The sequence below is a fragment of the Vipera ursinii genome (assembly GCF_947247035.1).
Source record: "Vipera ursinii genome assembly, chromosome: 2".
Classification (NCBI taxonomy): Eukaryota; Metazoa; Chordata; class Lepidosauria; order Squamata; family Viperidae; genus Vipera; species Vipera ursinii.
Genome location: NC_139513.1, coordinates 93,528,306 through 93,552,556, shown reverse-complemented (window position 1 = coordinate 93,552,556; position 24,251 = coordinate 93,528,306). Strand labels below are relative to the sequence as shown.

Sequence of the window (24,251 nt, the reverse complement as noted above, 5' to 3'; positions counted from 1 at the left end):
ATGTAACATGAAAATACTTATTAAAATACATATGAGTTACACACTCCTCATGTACAGCTACACATTAACAGAAAAGCCATTGTGGTGTAATAGTTTAAAGTTTTGGAACAGGATGGGGTAAACGAGTTTAAATCCTCTTTCAGCCATGGATACCCAATTAATTAGGCCAGTCACTCTTAGCCCAATCTAATTGAGTTCTAGGGGAATAAAATCAAGAGAAATACAGTATCTAAATACTTTGAATTCCTGGCTATAATGAAATTAACATCAGGAACTGGAAATGTTATACAAAGTCACTACATTTGACCTTCCCCATTTATTCTATTCCTAATATTTATGGTTAAAGTTTAAATGATAAATCATATTTTTTCCATACTGTGCAGGTTTTTATGAATGTTATTTAACAAAATGTTCAAAGCAAAATAATGCAGAATAATTTTATTTTCATTCATTAAATTGACAGAAATCAGATCTAATCACTTGATACAGAATAGCAGCCATCTTGAAATTAGAATTGAAAATAAGGTGGAGCAAAAATAGTAATATAAGTAAAATTTATTTTAGGTGCTCATTTATCAAGTTATATTGCAAAATATTAATGCATATTTTCAGTAAGAATGTTGCATTAAGCTAAAGAACAAAGCTACAAAATTTTCTAATGGTTCATTAAAGTTTCCTTGTGATTTAAATGTCTGCTATAGATCTAATGGAATTTTAAATGAATATATCATCTCTTCTTTAACTAGAACAGTCTTGGAGCATATTAAAATTTCCAGTCATCTCTTGTATCTTCATATTATTAAAAATTAGGTATTGCTCCTTATAATGTAGCATATTCCTTTTTAATTTGGGGGAGGATTAATTCTATGGGCTTGGATATGTCTACCCAAAAGTAGTATTTATATTGGTCATTAGAGTTCATTGCAAGATAGTGAATTTATGAATGTATCCAAAGAATGTAATTACAGTAAACAGTAAACTAAAGACAGAGCTATTACAGACCTAAAGTAATTTTTCACTGAAGGATTTTCAGTGCTGATACTTGCAGTGTATAAGACAAATGGATGTGTGAACTATTTTAGTTTCCCAAATGCCTGACTATCAATGATGGGTGGTCTGGGTTTAGAAACTAAAAAGGCACTTCCTGTCATATTTTGAATGCTATTGCTGCATCATTATTGCACAAGATAAGCCTAATAGTGACTTTATTAGCCCTTTGATTCCCTGGGCATATTGTTATGTATGTGCAGTACAGTATAGCAAAAGTAATATTGCTTATGTAAATACTGATTTCAATGGGGTTTATGTCCTAATAATTTTGAATTTTTAACTGCATATAAGTATAAATGCAAAAAAGCCATCTTCTATTTCTTTAGTGCAAGGTTTAGAGGAAAATTATTTTAAATAAAACTCTGAAGAAACATCAATATTGTATTATACTTTTTTCTAGAAATACCTATGTTCTGTTAAATTTTTGTCATCAATACTATAATTTATTTTTCCTGTGAACAAGGACATGTTATTTAGTAAAAATATGCTCTGCCTCAGGCAATTTTGAAAGCTTGTATATGCTTTTAACAAGAGATGGTTTAATAAAATATCTCTTGGAATGTTTTTCTCTTTGAGAAACATTGCAATATTATGACATCAAATTGAACATCAAGTAGCACCGAAAAGCTTCTTGGATATCATAACTCTTGCATACTTAGCAAACTTTCAGAAACAAATATAGGATAGTTTATCAGTGAGCAGGACTACAGTGCATACAACTTATTTTTGTTCCAGCAAAATGCATTCCTTTGGCATGCATTTTAGAATCAAGCCCTAAAGGATATTCCTCATAATCCAACCAATTTGAATATCCAAATTATAATTAGTTACATTTATTTTAAGGCTGGAAGGCATTTTTTTTCAGTATGAAGAAAAGTATTGCAGGTTTTAAAAACAATTAAAAGAATGCAAACAGAATCAGCCCTGATTACATTTGCAGTTTTGCAACAGCTTCTGAAAAGTTATACAAATTATGTCACTTCCATTCCTCCCGCTTCACTTATGACATCCAACACAGAGAAACGTAACATCAGAAAGACTGAAACTAAGATTCGGATACTCCCATTGGTGAGTATCGATATGTTTCACCCTCTCGGTGCATTATGGGGAACGTAGTCAATTCCAGGACCTCGCGGTTTGTAAAAAAAAAAAAAAAACCCACGCGACAAGCGCTTGTATGTAAAGCTTGGTGTTTAGAGAGAAATTGTAGTTCAGCTGGCGGGTACCATGCGCTGCGTTAGCTCTGCGCAAACTCAACATCCCAAAAGTCTTTGCGAAGGAACCGGCTCCATCTTTTCTTTGAAGTGCATTGTGGGAGAACCGGCGGCGTGGAGCAGGGGCGTATAAGCTGCAGGTTGACGTCTTTCAGACTATCGAGGAGCGATGACGGTGAATATCGGGGATAGCGTTGCCTGGATTGATGTCAGGTGGCTAAGCTAGCAGTCGGACCACGAGTAGGGATCGGAGGATGATTTGTCCTGTCCGCAGAAAAAAGCAGAAAAGAGGCGAACAGGCCTTCCCCCTTCCTTCCTTCCTATGCTGTCATTTTATCGAGATGCACCGGAGCTGTGACGCGTCCCTTCACTTAGAAAGGGGCTTGTTGGAATATAATCGGGGTTAAATGACGCGCGGTAAACTAAATACTAAATAAGCAGAATTGTAGGGCTGTTCTCGACGGGTAGCATAAAGTGGTGCTTTGTGAGAATTGCCCGAAACCTCTGCATTCTTTGCAAGACATCTGGTTGGGGAAGGTTGACCTAATGGTGCATTCTCGTTCTTTCTTTGTACCGTATGTATTTCAATTCCTATATTCCTCAGCGAACAGTCTGACTGGGGATTAAGGGAATTGAGTGCCTTTATGACGTCTAGGTGAGTAAGGTGTCCCTGTGCTGGAGGCATAATTAAAAAGATAAAAATACATGAAATTTCGTTTCAGACATTTCCTGTTGCTTATTGTGTGATGCCAGCTTTTTTTGCCCGGTTTACTTTTGTTTGGATTAACTGGATTACCTTCTGGTTAATATCTCAATTACAGACTTTACAAAAGAAAGATCCTTTGCACAAGTCACTAGGAAACCTTGTCCAATTAGCTTGAAATGATAGTCAAGTGAGGACAGGAGCTTTGTTCAGGGGGAAAAAAAGAGTTCCATTTTTTTTGAGATCTGTCCTCTGTGAAACTGGTACAGGTATGAGATTTCTGCCTTAAAAAAGAACACTTCTGGCGACTTGTAAGAATTTGGATTGTGCTGTTGTTGGTACATACCAGTAAGATGTTTTGCTTTTACATAATGCTAGTTTTACAAGTACTGTAGTAAATTTCACCCAAATTCAAGAATGAGACATTGATAGCTTTATCCTAAGTGTGATTAGCTGATTAACGAAAATAATAGCTTTTGAGATACTTTGTTTTGGTTGGTTTTGCTCCTGCTGAGTTTGTCTTATTTACCTGCTATATTGGTTAGTTTAGCTGTTTTCCTTTGATTGTAAATTGCTGTTTAGTCAAAAGGGAGAAATAAATACGATTTTATAAATTTACATTGCATTTTAGGAGTCACTGGAGTTGTCATGTAAATTTCCAACTGATGTGCTGATGTAATACTTTTTTGACTGCCCTTTGGTTCAATAGATAGCAATATGACTAGTGGTACTTTGAGGCTTTTCTGCTTCATTAATTAAGAACAACTGCCAGATTTATATTCAACTTACATAATAACTTGTTATTTATATTTATTAACAATAGTTGCATATCTCCAATTTTCATACAGAATGGAACAGGGTGTCAGAAATTGAGTAATGTATCTCAAATTGTGAAATACATTTTCCTTTTTAAAAAGAACTTTCCTTTTAGTCTAATACAAGTTGTCCCAACTCAGGACAACTGAGCACTTACTCATTCAGCAACCATTCAAAGTGACAGTGGTGTTGAAAAAACCCCTTACAGTTGGTCCTCAAAGTTGTGGCCATTGCAGCATCCCCGCAGTCAGTTGATTGCAATTTGGGTGCTTGGCAACTAGTGCACATTTATGACATTTGCAGCATCCTACTGACATGGGATCACCATTTACAACCTTCACAGCTGATTTCCAACAAGCAGAGTCAGTGGGAGGCTGGCAGGAAGTCCCAAGTCAGTTATGATATTGTGTTTAATGATCTTGGGTGATTCACTTAATGACTGCAGCAGGAACATAATTGACATCATAATTGTAATATGCTGCTTAATTTTATGTCTGCATCGCTTAACAACTAGAGTTGTTAAGTGAGGACTAGCTGCATACTCTAACACCGTAAATGCTATTAAATGCCCAAATAGAAAAATAGTAGCACAGCTTACAATTGACTAAATATGAAATGATCAATTTTGATATTTTCACTTCTTTAGATAATTGGGACTTGCATTATTCAATCAATGGTTAAGGTACAAATCTCCAACTAATTAATATATGGTAGATTATTTTTAAAATGTGACAAGAACTAAATTGAATTACTGAACTGGCACAACTTGATCTTTTGCAGGCTTAAATTTCTTAACAAAATAAGTAAATCTGAACTCATGAAATGGAGGCCAGTAATTTTATTTTATTGACAATATTTTTAAGTTCATAATATTTTTGAAATTTTTATAAGAGATAATACCTGGTAATATCGTAGAGTTAATATTCAGGATATATGTTATATTTGTGTGCAAATTCTGGCACAATAACAGTACAACATTGTACTATTTATACTAACATAAATTATATTATTTAAGCTAATCAAACTAATTAGGGATGATTTTTTTCTTTTAAGGAACGGAAGGGGACAGCTAAAGTTGACTTCTTGAAAAAAATAGAAGAGGAGATCCAACAGAAATGGCATAACGAAAGAGCATTTGAAATTAATGCAGAAGATGTGGCAAGTCACAAAAGGTGAGCGCTCATTTCACATGTAGCTTGAGAATTTCAATATTCGAGTGTAAATTTTAAATCTAATGGGATTTTTAAAAAAATACTATTTTTTAAAAAATACTAGCTATGTATTAACCTTTTTTTTAATAGTAGCATGTTATGGATAGTATAATGAGTCACACAGAAAAGGTCTCTAATAAGATGTTTTCCAGATATAATATGGGAACTATTATAGAAGTTTTCCTTGCTAAAGGGTGAATGCAATATAATGCTTTCTTAGAAGTGTTCCTTCAGAGAGCTGAAGTCCATGTGAGCTGTAAATCCAGATTAGGAGCTAAGAAATCCAAAAATGACATTCCGTATACAACTAAAATACATGTATCACAGGAAACATCAAATCCAGAGTTGGCTAATTTCTGTCATTTTGTTTAATAAAAATTGAAATACAGGTAGTCCTGAACTTTACAACCATTTGTTTAGTGATTGTTCGATGTTATAACAGCATTGAAAAATGTGATTTATAACCACTTTTCACACTTAACGACCATCGCAGTGTCCCCATGATCATGTCACCAAAATTTGGATGCCTGGCAATTGGCTCATACTTATGTGTTCTGGGTTCATGTGATCACTTTTTGTGACTTTCTGACAAGTGAAGTCAATGGGCAAGCCAGATTCACTTTACAGCGATGTTACTAATTTAACAAGTGCAGCGATTCTCTTAATAACTATAGCAAGAAAAGTCGTAAAATGGGTCAAAAGTTGCTTAACAACTGTCTTGCTTAGCAACAGAAATTTTGGGCACAACTATGATTGTAAGTCAAGGACTAAGTCCACTAAGAACGTATATACTCGCGTATAGGTTTGAAGAGTACATCTAAATTTCTGAAATCCCCAACTTGACTTATTATTCCTGATCTCTTTTCTTTAAGAAAAAAAAACTTAAAGAATTAGATGACAAATGCATAATAATTTGCTAGAATGGTAGTAAGGTTGGTAAAAAAAACAGAGATACATGCACTTCTGAAGCTCTTCTTCTGAACAGCTGAACCAGAAATACACATTAGCAAATGTATATACTATGACAGAGGATATAATTATCATAAACTTTGTTTTCATTATGCTGCCCTTAAAAAGATAAAAGCAGTGACACCTAAGAGAGTTCTTGTGAGTCAGGTCCATGTAGTTTTCTTGGTAATGGTACGGAAGTGGCTTGCTATTGCCTCCTCCTCCTAATTTCTGGTTTGACCTACTGTTCTGGGATTTCTAGTAATTTTCAGTCTAACTGAACAAGGCTAGGTAGGTGCTGCCATCTAGCTGAGTGCATTTAAAAGGACTTGGATTGAGAAATTCTTGAGTGAAGTTCAAAATTAAGCATGTCATTTTGTTCCGTAGTTTCTTAATTTGCTTGTGGGTACCATTTAATTAATCAGTTACTTTCTGTTCAGTTTTTAGCAGAAATGAACAGAGAAAAACCACGAGTTTATGAATGATTGGAATGTTCTAGTAGAATGAAGTTCTTTTTGCATGCAACTTATATGTGTCTCAAATTTGGAAAGTTGTAAGGATCCTCTAGTGTATTTGCTCAGGGGAATGTGAGAGGGGGATAGAGAATTCCATTGAATGAATTTGTTTGCCTGATCTGAGAGGGATTCTTCATTTTAGGCCACATAAATAATGGAAGTGTTGCTCCCAAAGAGCCTGTTTGGTGTAGGGATAAGGCACCAGGTTAGAAACTGGGAGACCATGAGTTCAAATATCACCTTAGTCGTGAAACCCAGCTGGGTGACTTTGGGCCAGTCATTCTTTTTCAGCCCAACCCACCTCACAGGGTTGTTGTGGGGAAAATAGGAGAAAGGAGTATTAGATATGTTCTCTGACTTGAATTATTTATAAAAATAATGAAGGCATTTCATATACACACATACATACATGTGTGTGTATGTATATATGTATGTATATATGTGTCTATATATACACATACATACACGTACATATATACACACACACATATATATATATATATAAAATGTATATATTATTATATATTAGCTCAGGCAACTCAAGTATGACAGAGAATTCCAAGTACGTATATATACATATAAGCATACATTGATGCATGTATACATACATACAAAGTAGGAATTCGCTATCATTGTTGAATTACCTGAGCTAGGTTTGTGTTTGAATTGAGAAACCTAGGTCACTTATGCAGAACTTTCTGTTTCAATTATTTCTTCTTTATTCAGACCAGAATTCTGAGCAATCTCTTAAATTTTTGGTGAGGGTTTTTAGAAGTATATGTAATTATGAGCAAGGAAATGTTCTGTTGTATGAATTTATTTTCTGTTCAGACAGTAAGTAATATCTTCCATTGTGTTTATTGATATACAAATTTAATCAGTTAATCAGCTAAAACACAGATTTAGTCCCTAAGTTTTTTTAATTGGATATCATCCAATTAATATTTCTATAACATTTTCATTTTCCTACAAGGTCACTTTATTTGTTTCAAATGTGACACTCAAAAATTCCTATTATGGAATATTTTATTGCATATTATATTGCAGTGATGAATCATGAAATATTTATAGAATCACAACCTGAATTTTTGAAAATTAATTGATTTTTTAAAATGATGTTTTTAAATCTTCATCCAGCAATGGGAAATATTTTGCTACTTTCCCTTATCCATACATGAATGGCCGGCTTCACCTAGGACACGTATTTTCTTTATCAAAATGTGAGGTAAGATTTTTTTTTCTTTACTAGCGCTTTTGTGAAGCCTCTCCAAAGAAAATAGAAATTTGTAAAACCTGATGTTTTTCTAATGACACATTTAATATTATTTATTTACTTGTGTAACCACCCACCTCACCTAAGTAATTCTGGCTTATAACAGGTTAAAAAAAACAAAAAAAAAAGGTTAAAACAAAAGTTCAGACATATAAAAATAATAACCAAATGGTGTTAAAATAATAGATCATACTCTCTTTGTTTTAACCCAGAATTTTTCCATTTAGAGCAGGGATCCCCAAACTCTTCAGCTCATTGACCCCGTCTTGAAATTTCCTATTGTTCATCAATGCCCAAATATTTATTATATGGAAATTAATAAATACTATTTTAACTCATAGTATTACAACTCTAACAACCTTTCATAATTGACTTTTAGAATATGTTGTTCCATGTCCAGAACCTCTGAAGAGAATAAAAATTATAATCTTAGATTCGCACATGGATTTACCTAAAGCTGTCCCATTGAATGCAGTAGAAATTATGGTGATGCACCATAAATAGCTTCTCATCCTTATCTTTAAAAGACATTGAAATAAACGGCTTTCTTTCCAACTTTGAAGCATGCTTGAATTTTCTCTAAGAAGAATAAATTGCTGAGGCATTTTAATAAAAAAACCCCACAAACTTCTAGTTTAACCATTTGTGCTTTATCCTCCCTTCTTTTTGCTACTCTCGGACAGTAACGCTTTCTGTTGTTTTCATGTGTCTCACAGTTTGCAATTGGATACCAGAAACTGAAAGGAAAGAAATGCCTGTTTCCTTTTGGACTTCATTGTACTGGTATGCCCATTAAGGTAAAAATTACTTGACCGTATGGACAAAAATGCATTCAGTTTCTAAATCTAAAGAAAGGCATTATCTTGTATCTATTTTATTTCTAAAACGTAGCAGGTATATTGTGTGTACATTTGATTGGTGTGTTAGAATTGCCTCTCTTACGATACAGGGTGATTCTGGGGCATTGTAATACTTTTAGATTCAATTCATAAAAGGTGCTATGGAGCGAGTGGGAGTGCAGATAAAAGACACCCAAAGATTTGTTCAAACGTTCACATCTGTTTCCAGGATCACACAGCTGCAGTCTAAAACTTTCTACAGTCCTGATAATCCATGATCATGTGACTGACCTCAGAGTTGCTCACATCTATAGTGAAATTTCCTTCCCTTGGTAGTAAGTCATATGCTTAAAATTTATGACTAGCCGGGATTCACACAGTTACTCTTAAGTGTGGAGTCCTTGGTGCTCTCTGAGCTTATATGTTTTCTTGCAGACATTTTATTACCTAACTAAGTAATATCAAGAAGGGACGCGGTGGCTCAGTGGGTTAGGATGCTGAGCTTGTCGATCAGAAGGTCGGCAGTTTGGCGGGTCGAATCCCGAGTGGCGCGTAACAGAGTGAGCGCCTGTTACTCGTCCCAGCTTCTGCCAACCTAGCAGTTCGAAAGCACGTAAAAAATGCAAGTAGAAAAATAGGGACCACTACAGTGGGAAGGTAACAGCGTTCCGTGCGCCTTTGGCGTCTAGTCATGCTGGCCACATGGCCACGGAGATGTCCTCAGACAAGCGCTGGCTCTTTGGCTTTGAAACGGAGATGAGCACCGGCCCCTAGAGTCGGAAACGACTAGCACGCATGTGCGGGGGAACCTTTACCTTAAGTAATATCAGTTGTAAAAAGGAGTGAGGTTGCACAGTTCTTCTAGCAAAGATGTTGTTACTTAGTTGGGTAATGAAAAGTCCCAGCTCAGAGAGCACCAAGGACTGCACAGTTCACCCTGAGCTACAAATAACCTCTTTTATTGGTACTCTTAAGTACATTCAGTGGATTTAATATACTCAGTGGGACAATGGGAATAAACTTGTTTCTAAGATTGAATTTTGCTTTTGAAAGGCTTCTGTTATAAAAACGGTTGAGTACACATGGATAGCACGGAACAAGCTTCCAGAAAGTTGCAGAAGTTACAGTACAAGAAAAAAAAATAGGATTAAAGAAAATATTTGCCCTTCCCACAGAGGAATCCACCTGGTCTTTGAAATCAGCTTTTCTCTGCACGAGTGGAGTTGAAAGCATCTATTTACTCCCTTTGGAAAAGTAACGCACAACATTTTAAAGAATTTGCCAGGGTCAGAGAACTAATCAGTTGTCCTTTGTGTTGACCAGAGTAAAAGATGTACCACATTATCAGTTTCAACTGTTGCCACACAGGAACAACAAGAAGCTAGTTTTGCAAATAATATAATAGTAACCAATTGAAACAGCTGGCTGACTATGGGACCAGCCATAAGAATATATAAACGTATGTGCCACCATCCAGATCTTACATGTATGTGCCCTAACAGTTATAGTTCTCTGGTGCATTTTGTCTTAGGCATGTGCTGATAAGCTGAAACGAGAAATGGAGCTGTACGGCTGTCCACCAGAATTTCCAGATGAAGAGGAGGAGGAGGAAGAGGAGCCTGAGCAAGAAGTGGTCATTAAAGATAAAGCTAAAGGCAGAAAGGTATTCAAAAGCAAAACTGTACAGGTAGTCTTCGACTTACGACCACAATTGAGCCCAAAATTTCTGTTGTGAAGTGAGACATGTGTTAAGTGAGTTTTGCCCCATTATTGTGACCTTTCTTGCCACAGTTGTTAAGTGAATCACTGCAGGCATTAAATTGGTAATTTAATTAAGTGTTAAGTGACTCTGGCTTCCCCATTGACTCTGCTTGTCAGAAGTTCGCCAAAGGTGATCACCTGACCCTGGGACACTGCAACCGTCATAAGTAAGAATCAGTTGCCAAGAGTCCGTATTTTGATCACGTGACTATGGGGATGCTGTAAAGGTCGTAAGTGTGAAAAACAAGTCATAAGTCACTTTTTTCAGTGCCGTTGTAATTTTGAACAGTCTCTAAATGAACTGTTGTAAGTCAAGGACTACCTATAGTAGTTTTCCCTCCTTCCTTTATAGTCAAGGGTTGTGTATAACTGGGCATACCATTACTTATTATTATTATTATTATTTTTCTGTATCTTCTTTTTCTTCCTTTTCTCTATTCCTGCCATCCAACTCTGTCATTCACTCTGCCTCCCTCCCTGATAAAAGCTTGAGCTGCTTGCTTGCAGGAAGCTTTTGAAATTATTCATAAAGCCACTGGTAACCAGCTTTGATTTGCAGTATGAATAATTTAGGGGTTCCTTTAGAAGATTATTTACATCTTGCAATACAACTGTAAATTTGTAGGAATCATCTAATGTGAAATATTTAATGAACTTTTCTGTTGTCCTATAACTTCAATGATTTTTTTTAAATGCACATAATGAAAATATTGCACTTAAATATGAGGTATATAAATTTCCCACTGTTGTTTAAAGAGTAAAGCTGCTGCTAAGACTGGATCTTCAAAATACCAGTGGGGCATCATGAAATCTTTAGGCCTCTCTGATGAAGAAATAATAAAATTTTCAGAGGCTGAACATTGGCTTGGCTACTTCCCACCTCTGGCTCTTCAAGATTTAAAACGCATGGGACTAAAGGTATTACATTTTTCTTACGTTGTTGATCAAATGTGTTTCATTTTTATGCTTTTCTAACTTTTTATTGATATGTAGGCCTTGGGTTGCACACAGGATATGAGACGTATCTATTAGAGAACTGTCCAGATGCATTCACATTTTTTTAATAAATGTTATTCTTACCGAGGACAAAGCATTTTGAAGAGCTGAAATAGTACACAAAAATTGCTTTTGTTAAGGATAGATAATCACGCCATATGAGATTCTGATTTCAAAGTTTTAAAATTTTAAAAGCAGTTTGCCATGGGAATAGGAGATTGCTATTTGTGAAATTCAGAACTAAACCTCTCCTTTCCCCATGACGTTAATTTCAGTGATCTTTGGATTCCACCCTATGAATGATCTTTATTTCATGACTTTCCAGGTAGATTGGAGACGTTCCTTTATTACCACTGATGTCAACCCCTATTATGATGCTTTTGTACGGTGGCAATATCTAACTCTCAGAGAAAGAAAGAAAATCAAATTTGGAAAACGGTATGAATGCTTTCTTGATGTGTCCATTTATAAAACATAAAACACAGATTGTTCTTGCTTAGTTTCTTGAACTATGTCAAAAATACAGTACTGAAGTTGATTTGTTTATGGGTTCTCTGAACCGTCCATCTCATATTTATGATTTTCATTGGTGAGAGATCGTATTGTAGGACATTAACACCTCATATTCCCTAAATTTTAATTAAATCAAAGGAAAAAAACCCAAGCAGAGTGGTCAATATAATGCAATTAAATTGAAAATACTTATGTCTCTCTTGGTAAGCGAGTACATAGTTATATAAATGCAGCATAGTACCAATATTCCAATGGCAGTTATCGGTTGATGAAAATGAAATGGATGGGAAGGGGAGAATGTGTTACTGAAAAATCCTTTTTGCATTGTTTTTTATTATACTTCAGTTTTATATTTCTATTTTATCTTTATTGTTTGGTTTTTTAGTTAAGCTTATGCAATTTTTTTTTAAAAAAATACATAACAGTAAAATCTTTTGTTACATAAATGTCAGCTTTCTGCATTGAATATATACCTTCTAAAGGATGGACAGAATGTAGCTTAAATAATTTATTGCAAATCTGCAATATTTCACTTGCCAGTAAATATTCTGTGGTTGTGTACCATTCAGATGGAATTCTACCAGATCCGCAGTTTTATCTTAATTTCAGGGCTTGAGTTGTACTTGGGAATTTTTGTAAATCATATCCTTGGTTATGGCAGCTTTTTAAAATCTCCCACTTCAATATTTCTACCCAATTAATGATTTGTGGTTGAGTCACAGCTAGCCTCAATGGACCCAACTGAGTATAAAATTAACAACCCTATTAATAGAGCAAAGATTTTTGTCTCCCCATATAAATGATCTTCGTTAGCCTGAACTCCAGGTATAAAATGTTTTTCTTCTTTAATTCAGTGAGCCAATAACTTTCCAACTTTCTTTCCTAGTTTCTTATAATTCTGATTAACACATTTCAAAGAATATTAAAATAGTTCTCAATGTAGTAGTTTCAATTTAGGTATGGCTGCTAAAGATGCTTGGTATAACTGCCCAATTCAGTACAACATTGTTTCTTACAGTGGCTTCCCTTGTGGCTTCTCTGTGGGAGAAGAAGGTGAAATGAAAAGCAAAGAATGATGGTCCTGCACCATTTTTCCTCGGGATTAGCCTGCACGGCATGGGTGTTTAATTGTACTAACAAAATACAAAATATTCCCTGTTTAGTGTCTAGTCTGTACACACATTTTAACAATAACTTAATTTACTTTGCAGGTATACTATTTATTCACCAAAAGATGGTCAACCCTGCATGGATCATGACAGACAGACAGGGGAGGTAATGAAGGATTTTTTAAAAAAAAATAGGACCAAGTTTTAATGAATTGAGACCTTGGAGGCCAGAGGGAAGAGGGGGATCAGGAAAAATAGCTTCCCTGCTCTCTTCAATTCCTGTTTCCCGAGTCTCTCCAGGAAGCCTTTTCTCGCTTAACCATTTACGTTTGGATCCAATTTTGCATAGGAATGCTCACCTAATTGACTGAAACACCTAAACAGAAAACTAAAAGACATTAGACAAAACTTAGAAATCGTCATCAATAGTAGTAGGCAACATCTACCCAATCTTAATATATATATATATATATATATATATATATATATATATATATATATATATATATATATATATTTGTTTTCTGAGGTTTTCGCGGGTGCCTGTATGTGGATCCTTGGTTTTTCGGGTTTTTCCCCGCGTAGAATTAAAGGTGTAGGCGCAACGTTTCGACGGAATCCCATCCGTCATCATCAGGCTTCTGCTTCCTTCTTCTGGGAGAAGCATGTGGCTGTTTGTTCCTCTTTTTTAAACTGCCAGAGGGGGTGTGTTCTGTGGAGGTGTGCTCTGATTGGGTAGGGGACCAAGTGTGTTTTGATTGGGTGGGAGTGTGTTTTGAATGGTGGGTGTGTTCTGATTGGGTGGGGGTGTGTTCTGAGTGGATGGGCTGGTCTCAGCTGCCAGCTCCAGACCTGAGCTGGTGAGTTGTGCTGCTTTTGTTCGGCTTCGTGTTTGTGGTGGTGCCATGTTTTTATAGTGGGTGTCAGTTTGTTTATTGTGTGGTTTGGAGGGGTTTAAAGTGGCTGATGTTGCAGCTGTTGCAGCTGTAGTTAGGTTTCTGTTTTGTGGTTGTGTGTCTTTATCGTTGTGGGTTCGGATTTGCTTTTTGAATGGTTGTGTGGTGGTGATGTCATGTGATGTTATCATGAGTTTGGGTCTGGTATCATTCTTGGTGGTTGGGCTTCGTCTGTCAATCAAGGCGGGTTTCCAAATGGCTGGTAGACGAGAGGTATCATCTCGTTTATTCATGCTGTGGGGGCGTTTTTCTATCTCAATGGCTTCTCTGATTATTCTGTTGTTAAAATGTTCAATTTTGGCGATAGTTTTGGTTTTTTTAAAATCAATTTCATGTCCCGTGGCTTCAAAGTGTTGGACCAGGGATGAAGTTTGTTCTCCTTTTCTGAGTGAGTTTTTGTGCTCTTCAATGCGTGCACTTATTCTTCTGTTGGTTTGTCCGATGTATGTGGTGGGGCAGGTGGTGCATGGGATTTCGTATACTCCTTGGTTTTCTAACCCAATTATGTCCTTGGGGTTTCTTAGGATGGTGGATATTTTTCTGTCTGTGTAGAATGCTGTTTTGATGTTGTGTTTTTGGAGGACCTTGCTGATTCTGTCTGTGGTCCCTTTTAAGTATGGGAGGAGGGCTTTGCCATTTTCTTGTTCTCTGTCTTGGGTTTTTGTGGGTGTCTCTCTTCGGATTAAGTTGGTAATCGTGTTTCTTTGGAATCCATTGGCTGCTAGTACATTAGTGAGAGTGTGTAGTTCGGTTTTTAGGTGTTGTTCGTCAGCTAGGTGTTTTGTTCTGGAGATGAGTGTCTTGGCTACGGAGTTGATCTGTGCTGGGTGGTGGTGTGAGAGTGCGTTCAGATAGCGGTTTGTGTGTGTTTTTTTATGGTAGATAGTGTGTCCTAGGGAGCCGTTGGATTTCTTGTAGACTAAGACATCAAGGAAGGGAAGTTGATTGTTAGCTTCTGTTTCCATGGTGAATTGTATTTTGGGGTGTAGGCTATTGAGGTGTATGAGGAAGTCATCCAGTTTTTCTTTGCCGTGTGGCCAGATTACGAAGGTGTCATCTACGTATCTGAGCCAGAGTTTGGGTTTGTGGTTGGATTTTTCTAGAGCGAGGGTTTCAAAGTGTTCCATGTAGAGGTTTGCGATGACAGGTGAGAGGGGTGATCCCATGGGTGCTCCTTCCATTTGTTTGTATCTTTGTCCATTGTAGATGAAGTATGTGTTAGATAGGCAGTGGTTGGTCAGATCTAGGATGTGTTTTGGGGGGTTGTATTTATTTAGGATAGCTGTCAAGGCTTCTTTGATAGGCACTTGGGTGAAGAGGGATACAACATCGAAGCTCACAAGTAGGTCCCAGGGCTGTAAGTTTAGTTTACTTATGATCTCTATGAATTGGAATGAGTTTTGTACGTGTGAGGTGATGGAATTTGCATAAGGCTGTAGTTGTTTGGCAAGAAATTTGGCTAGATTTTGTAGAGGTGAGCCTATGGAGCTGACTATGGGTCTGAGTGGGGTTCCTTCTTTGTGTATCTTGGGCAGACCATAGAGCTTAGGACATTCCCAGAGAAAAATCATCATCCAGATGTCCTAAGCTCTATGGTCTGCCCAAGATACACAAAGAAGGAACCCCACTCAGACCCATAGTCAGCTCCATAGGCTCACCTCTACAAAATCTAGCCAAATTTCTTGCCAAACAACTACAGCCTTATGCAAATTCCATCACCTCACACGTACAAAACTCATTCCAATTCATAGAGATCATAAGTAAACTAAACTTACAGCCCTGGGACCTACTTGTGAGCTTCGATGTTGTATCCCTCTTCACCCAAGTGCCTATCAAAGAAGCCTTGACAGCTATCCTAAATAAATACAACCCCCCAAAACACATCCTAGATCTGACCAACCACTGCCTATCTAACACATACTTCATCTACAATGGACAAAGATACAAACAAATGGAAGGAGCACCCATGGGATCACCCCTCTCACCTGTCATCGCAAACCTCTACATGGAACACTTTGAAACCCTCGCTCTAGAAAAATCCAACCACAAACCCAAACTCTGGCTCAGATACGTAGATGACACCTTCGTAATCTGGCCACACGGCAAAGAAAAACTGGATGACTTCCTCATACACCTCAATAGCCTACACCCCAAAATACAATTCACCATGGAAACAGAAGCTAACAATCAACTTCCCTTCCTTGATGTCTTAGTCTACAAGAAATCCAACGGCTCCCTAGGACACACTATCTACCATAAAAAAACACACACAAACCGCTATCTGAACGCACTCTCACACCACCACCCAGCACAGATCAACTCCGTAGCCAAGACACTCATCTCCAGAACAAAACACCTAGCTGACGAACAACACCTAAAAACCGAACTACACACTCTCACTAATGTACTAGCAGCCAATGGATTCCAAAGAAACACGATTACCAACTTAATCCGAAGAGAGACACCCACAAAAACCCAAGACAGAGAACAAGAAAATGGCAAAGCCCTCCTCCCATACTTAAAAGGGACCACAGACAGAATCAGCAAGGTCCTCCAAAAACACAACATCAAAACAGCATTCTACACAGACAGAAAAATATCCACCATCCTAAGAAACCCCAAGGACATAATTGGGTTAGAAAACCAAGGAGTATACGAAATCCCATGCACCACCTGCCCCACCACATACATCGGACAAACCAACAGAAGAATAAGTGCACGCATTGAAGAGCACAAAAACTCACTCAGAAAAGGAGAACAAACTTCATCCCTGGTCCAACACTTTGAAGCCACGGGACATGAAATTGATTTTAAAAAAACCAAAACTATCGCCAAAATTGAACATTTTAACAACAGAATAATCAGAGAAGCCATTGAGATAGAAAAACGCCCCCACAGCATGAATAAACGAGATGATACCTCTCGTCTACCAGCCATTTGGAAACCCGCCTTGATTGACAGACGAAGCCCAACCACCAAGAATGATACCAGACCCAAACTCATGATAACATCACATGACATCACCACCACACAACCATTCAAAAAGCAAATCCGAACCCACAACGATAAAGACACACAACCACAAAACAGAAACCTAACTACAGCTGCAACAGCTGCAACATCAGCCACTTTAAACCCCTCCAAACCACACAATAAACAAACTGACACCCACTATAAAAACATGGCACCACCACAAACACGAAGCCGAACAAAAGCAGCACAACTCACCAGCTCAGGTCTGGAGCTGGCAGCTGAGACCAGCCCATCCACTCAGAACACACCCCCACCCAATCAGAACACACCCACCATTCAAAACACACTCCCACCCAATCAAAACACACTTGGTCCCCTACCCAATCAGAGCACACCTCCACAGAACACACCCCCTCTGGCAGTTTAAAAAAGAGGAACAAACAGCCACATGCTTCTCCCAGAAGAAGGAAGCAGAAGCCTGATGATGACGGATGGGATTCCGTCGAAACGTTGCGCCTACACCTTTAATTCTACGCGGGGAAAAACCCGAAAAACCAAGGATCCATATATATATATATATATATATATATATAAAAGCGCCAAGTACTTGCTAGATCAGGGGATTCAAATTGCTGGCCCACGGGCCGGATGCGGCATGCTGAAACCATGCCCATCCCATTGCTGGCAATGGAAAAAAAATCTCGATACATCGCGACATGTCACATGATGTTGCGAGTTTGACACCCCTGTGCTGGAATGTCTAGTCCCAAGAGTCCCAAATTGAAAAAGTACTCCAAAAGAAACCAGTGGCGGCGGCTTGTATATCCTTGCCAAGAAGATAATAATAAAGTTGGAAGGGACCTTGGAGGTCATCTAGTCCAACCCTCTGCTCAGGCAGGAATACCATTTCAGACAAATGGCTGTCCAGCCTCTTCTTAAAAACTTCCAGTGTTGGAGCATTCACAGCTTCTGGAGGCAGGTTGATTTTGTGTCTGTGTGTGTATGTGTGTGTATGTAAGGAAAGTTGAGCTTGATTCAATAACCTTTTTATAGTATTGGGATGTAAATGGCAGAATTAGGAAAGTTAATTTTAAAAGTCATTTGTAAATTAAAACTGTGGGTCAACTTTCAAAGAGAATAAAAATGAAAAGTCACCTGGGACCCCAAGCTTTTGGAAAGGCTACTTGGATGCTGGCCTCTGGTTTTGTGTCACCAGCAGCTTGTACTGTTTATACACAGAAGGACCACTTGCTTGCATTATTTTCCAGTTGGGAGAGTGGAACATAAGTCCATAAGTGGAACATGTCCACTTGTAGTGATATCAGGATTATGTAGTGCTTCACCCTTAAAGAAAAATAAGTTGCCTTGAAAGGTATGTAGCATCTGTCTGCAGCTGCTTAAACCAGTCGTGTGATTCTGGGAAAAGATACGGATGCTTTAAGGAGTTGCCAACAGGTATTATTAACTAAGTTACTTCCTTCCCCCCCTCCCTCTGATTCTGAAGCACATTTTTTCTCTTCCAGTCCAAAATAACGCATTTGCTTATTTATTTACAGAAGTTGTAAGGCCACCTATCTTATATAATGATTCTAGGCGGCTCACAATAACCAATAAAAACAAAGATCTGATTAATACATGAATCACTCTAATGCTTTTGTTTTTAGTCTAATGTATAAAGACTGGTTTGACCGACTAATTCTAAGAGATTACAAATGAAAGTGACACAATTGTTTATGTATTGTCTCTTAGGGTGTAGGACCTCAAGAATACACACTAATCAAAATGAAGGTGCTAGAGCCTTACCCCCTGAAATTAAGGTAGGATAATTACTGATATTGACGTTAGTGAGGGGAAAAAAAAGAAAGCTAAAGGCTTCTTGAAAACGCATATTAAAGGTTTTAAAAGTGTGTTCAAATATGTGTGGATTTTTGGTCGCTGATGACGTAGATTAAGATTAGACCAATTTATGGAGTGCAGATTGATCAATTAAGTTGAAATGTTCACATAGAGGACAGGATACCACTGGATTTCAATTACTGAGAGACGAATAGGTTTTGTCTTCCTGAGTCTTATTTCCTGGCATTCAACATTGAAAAAAGTTGAAAAGATGTATTGATCTGCAGTTGAAGGCATTTGGAAATCAGTTCCACTGGACCTAGTAGCCTTAATAGATGCATCAGGTTGTACTGATAATATGGAGTCAGACCAAGATAAATGCTTGGTTATTCTTCGATCTGTGCATCTGGCTTTCTTTAGCGGAAATGGTAATTTAGGCTGTATGGAAAAATGCACCAGGTGGATTTGGAAGAACATTTTTATCTCTTTTTTGTGGTGTTCATCAGATTTTGAATTTGTAGATATAGTGACTTCCCTGTATTTATTCCTCTACAAAGTGAACACAATAAAAAGTCATTTTTATAAGTCAAAAATGTGCTGACTTTTTAAAACAATGGTCTTTGTGCAAAGATAGTGAGTAGGCTTCATTTTCAACTTAGAAGGGACGGCTTACTGATAAGATGTATGATGTTTGGATAAATTGAGTTTTTTTTTTTAAAAAAAAGATGGTAGTTATCTTGATTCAGGTAGTGTTTGGTTAACAACAGTAACTGGGACCACGAATTCTGTTGCTAAGCACAATATCACATGACCGTGCCCGTTTACGAGGGCATTTGCAGCCATTCCAGTTGCAATTGTTAAGCAAGTCCCACTTGGTGGTTAGATATGACATCAGGTCATTGCCATTTTTGGCCTCCTGCTGGCTTTCCCCTTAACTTCGTTGATCGGAAGCCAACAGTGAGGATAAAACGATGATAATTACAAGCCAGTTGCCAGATGCTCGAATTGTCTTCATGTGACTGCAGGGATGCTGCAATGGCTGCATCAAAACTTTGCTGACTGAACTAATAGTCACTGAATGAGGACTACTTGTACTGATATGATGTATATCCATCTAATCTTCATTAGAATTTCAGACTACTGAAGCTGTTAAGGATTCGTACATTTATTGCTTAAGAAAATGTTTCAAAGTATCTTGGCATAGCTTGTAGAAAATAATAATATTTAGCTACTTGTTTTTATTTCTTAAGTGTACTTTTATTTAAATAGATTTTTCTAAACTGCCCTTTCTTTCTTTTGCAGCGGCCTTAGAGGAAAGAATGTCTTCCTGGTAGCTGCTACTCTGAGACCAGAAACCATGTTTGGGCAGACTAATTGTTGGGTTCGGCCTGATATGAAGTACATTGGGTTTGAGACTCGGAATGGGGATATTTTTATTTGCACACAGAGAGCAGCCAGGAATATGTCCTACCAAGGCTTCACAAAAACCAATGGGGTGGTACCTGTTGTGAAAGAGTTGATGGGAGAAGTGAGTATCTTGTGAATGTTACTTCTGATAAGGATTTTGTAACAAAAAATGAAGCTGATTCTGAGGACTTTAGATTTGCATTAATACAGAGGTCCCCAACTTTTTGGGCACCAGGGACTGGTTCTGTGGAGAGAGGTATTTCCGTGGACTGGAGAGAGTGTGGTTTTGTGTGCTCGCAGATGGGGCTTTGCTTGTTTGTGCGGACTGGTTGCCGGCATGCCGCGGCCCAGGACTGGTCTGTGGACTGGGGGTTGGGGACCCCTGCTTTAATATACAATACAGGCGGTCCTTGACTTACGACTACAACTGAGCCCAACATTTCGGTTGCTAAATCAGAGAGTTATTAATTGAGTTTTTGCTACATTTTATGATATTTCTTGCCACAGTTGTTAAGTGAAGCACTGCAGTTGTTAAGTTAGTAACATGGTTGGTGAGTGAATCTGGCTTTCCCATTGACTTTGCTTGTCAGACGGCCAAACAAGGTGATCACATGACCCCAGAAGACTGTAGCCGTCGTAAATTATGAGTCAGTTGCCAAGCATCTGAATTTTGATCACATGACCATGGGGCTGCTGCAACGGTTGTAAGTGTGAAAAATAGTCATAAGTCACTTTTTTCAGTGCCATTGTAACTTTGAACGGCCACTAAACAAATGGTTGTAAGTCAAGGACTACCTTTATAGTTTCTCTTGTCAGTGAAGATTCTCAATCATCCAGGTCATTGTTGTCCCAAAGGTACTTTTCCAAAAGGCAACTGAACTTTCTTGTTTTTTTTCCCCTTGAAAACATTTTGCTTCTTATCCAAAAAGTTCTAATTCTATGCCTTTTAACTATAATGATGATAATGATAATGATAACTTTATTGTCACTTTGAATGTACACCAATCGGCATACATCAAAATGAAATTTCGTTGCATACAGCTCTCAAAGGGTCACCACCTCCGATATATACTCCTTGTTCGTGGCCCGCTCAAATTTCACATTTCACATATATTTCACATATATAGTGTGTCTATAGCTGTTCCAGAACTCTGAGCTTGAAGTAAGGTCGAATGATCAGAACAATCTGTTTTGAACGCAGAACCACGATTTCAAATTTGAAGCAGCATTGCCAGCTTGCAAGTTCTTCAGTGGTGAAATACTTTGAATATGCCAAACAGAGACACATGCTTCCCTTACTTTCAACATACTTTCCTTTTTCTGTAGGAGATTCTTGGTGCTGCGCTTTCTGCTCCTCTGACATCCTATAAAGTCATCTATGCTCTTCCAATGTTGACTATTAAGGAAGATAAAGGTAAACACTATGGTGTTTTAGCACTCATTTTTACAGGAGAAAGGTTTTATCTTTTTTTTCCTATTGATTATTAAAGATACTGGCCCAAAACAAATATCTGTAAAAAGTAAACTTTTCTGCAGTGTCTTATTTCTGCTCTTTTGAACAAAATCATCTTTTGTATGGATTCCATAAGAGGGATAGTAGCTCTTATGGTATATGCACGAAAACAAGAAGATAAACTACACTACTGTATTTTACTTCCTTTAAAATCTTGAGATTTTTTTATAAACATATGAAGGTATCAAGGTGACTCCTATATTCTTGTCTTTTTACTTTGATTTAAGCTTATCCACCTGTTTTCTTTTATAATATGACCTTTCTTGTGCTATTAATGAAGAATTGTTCCTTCGTCTATCATCCGGTGCCTGTAATTGGTAGTAACTACGTTTGATTAGTTACTTCAGCATGTATTTTGGTTATTGTTAAAAATACATTGGCTTTATTCAGCAAGTACGTAATGGGGAAAAATGTGCACAGATTGGTCTACAGCAGGGGTGTCAAACTGCCGGCCCACGGGCTGGAGCGTCACGGAGAAACCACGCCCATCCCATTTTCGGCAATGGGAAAAAGTTCTGATACGTTGCGCGACGTCACGTGACGTCGCGAGTTTGACATGCCTGGTCTACAGGATTCCATATGCAATCCTTTTAGTCATGTGGATGTTCTTGATCGCTGTAATAGTGGATGAACCATACACTGGGGAGACCGTATAGTTTAGAACCATTTTTTTCAAGGCTTTAAATTTATGGATAAAAAAGTTCCTTTACCTTGTCATATTTATCTTCACTATGAGGACTGAGGAGATTCTGCGTAACCACAAAACAAAGCTAAAATGTGCAATCCCACCCCTTTTGCTCAGTTCACATTTAGTGCAAATTCCATCCCAGCAATATATTAATCTGTGCTTCTTGACTGTTCCTTCTAAGGTACTGGAGTGGTTACAAGTGTACCATCTGACGCCCCAGATGACATCACAGCCCTGAAAGACTTAAAGAAGAAACCGGTGAGGATCTTAAACGAGTCACTGAGAACCTCTGAATGTATTGGCACCTGGTGCGGGTGGCATACGGTTTTTATCTTTTTACACAGTATATTTTTAATAGGTATATGTGGGTAGACATGAAATGCCTTGTGCTAAGCAGACAAAGCTGTACATTAAGAACCGTGGTGGTGCAATGTTAGAATGCAGTATTGCAGGCAAACTCTGCCCACAGCCTGATGGGCTCAAGGTTAACTCACTCTTTCATCCTTCCGAGGTCAGTTAAATGAGGGCCCAGACAGTTGGGGGCGATATGCTGAAATTTTTAAACCTCTCAAGAGAGAGGCTGTAAAGCACTATGGGGCGATATATAAGTCTAAGTGCTATTGTTATTACTATCCACTCCAGTCTGATGCTGTACTGTGGAGCACTATTCCACCTTGATCGCTTGGACTTCAGTAAGGCATTTGATAAAGTAGATCACAACCTACTACTTGATAAGATAGAAAAATGTGGGTTAGATAGCATCACCACCAGATGGATTTGTAGCTGGCTGACAGGCCGTACTCAGCGTGTGGTCCTCAATGGAACTGTATCTACATGGAAGGAAGTGTGTAGTGGGGTGCCCCAGGGCTCTGTTCTGGGCCCAGTGCTCTTCAACATCTTCATCAACGATTTGGATGAGGGGATAGATGGGGAACTCATCAAATTTGCAGATGACACCAAGCTGGCAGGAATAGCCAATACTCCAGAAGATAGGCTTAAGATACAGGAGGATCTGGACAGACTCGAACACTGGGCACTATCTAACAAAATGAAATTCAATTGTGAAAAAAGTAAGGTTCTACATTTAGGCAGGAAAAATCAAATGCACAGGTATAGTATAGGTGGTACCTTGCTCAATAGTAGTAACAGAGAGAGATCTCGGAGTCCTAGTGGACAATCACTTAAATATGAGCCAGCAGTGTGCTGCAGCTGCCAAAAAAGCCAACACAGTGCTAGGCTGCATTAACAGGGATAGAATCAAGATCACGTGAAGTACTAATACCACTTTACAATGCCTTGGTAAGGCCACACCTGGAATACTGCATCCAGTTTTGGTCACCACGATGTAAAAAAGATGTTGAGACTCTAGAAAGGGTACAGAGAAGAGCAACAAAGATGATTGGGGGACTGGAGGCTAAAACATATAGGGAACGGTTGCTGGAATTGGGTATGTGAAGAGAAGGGTGAGGGGTGACATGATAGCAGTCTTCCAATATCTCAGGGGCTGCCACAAAGAAGAGGGAGTCAAGCTATTCTCCAAAGCACCTGAAAGCAGGACAAGAAGCAACGGATGGAAACTAGTCAAGGAGAGAAGCAACCTAGAACTAAGGAGAAACTTCCTGACAGTTAGAACAATTAACCAGTGGAACAACCTGCCTCCAGAGGTGGTGAATGCTCCAACACTGGAGGTTTTTAAGAAGAGACTGGACAGCCATTTGTCTGAAATGGTATAGGGTTTCCTGCCTTAGTAGGGGGTTGGACTAGATGACCTCCAAGGTCCCTTCCAACTTATTATTACCTCACAGATGTTCTAACTTTTGCGCAGCTCCATGTTAAATGATTAGCTTTATCCAGGGTAGGCTAGTATCTATTCCAGTACTTTGGAATGTATTTCCTGATGATTTGAAGCTTTCACTTTTGAAAGGCTGAC

The 24,251-nt window shown here is 38.1% G+C and overlaps 1 protein-coding gene across 5 annotated transcripts in view; it reads left to right on the top strand.

Annotated features, from left to right (window-relative positions):
- Window positions 1-2,364: 2,364 nt before the first annotated feature.
- Window positions 2,365-24,251, top strand: part of LARS1 (leucyl-tRNA synthetase 1) — a 60,660-nt gene continuing 38,773 nt past the window's right edge. For 2 of the 5 annotated variants that reach the window (XR_014491577.1, XM_083355373.1), the window contains exons 1-12: window positions 2,365-2,439; window positions 4,837-4,955; window positions 7,595-7,682; window positions 8,447-8,527; window positions 10,101-10,232; window positions 11,087-11,248; window positions 11,652-11,764; window positions 13,051-13,114; window positions 18,627-18,694; window positions 20,016-20,241; window positions 21,447-21,534; window positions 22,503-22,579. Coding sequence is in view for 4 of the 5 variants with exons in the window: in XM_083355373.1 (XP_083211499.1) it covers window positions 2,434-2,439; window positions 4,837-4,955; window positions 7,595-7,682; window positions 8,447-8,527; window positions 10,101-10,232; window positions 11,087-11,248; window positions 11,652-11,764; window positions 13,051-13,114; window positions 18,627-18,694; window positions 20,016-20,241; window positions 21,447-21,534; window positions 22,503-22,579 (1,224 nt within the window). In the remaining variant the exon portion in view is untranslated. Of the gene's footprint in view, window positions 2,920-4,836; window positions 4,956-7,504; window positions 7,683-8,446; window positions 8,528-10,100; window positions 10,233-11,086; window positions 11,249-11,651; window positions 11,765-13,050; window positions 13,115-18,626; window positions 18,695-20,015; window positions 20,242-21,446; window positions 21,535-22,502; window positions 22,580-24,251 lie in introns of all 5 variants that reach the window. The other 3 variants (XM_083355376.1, XM_083355374.1, XM_083355375.1) reach the window with 3 other exon arrangements.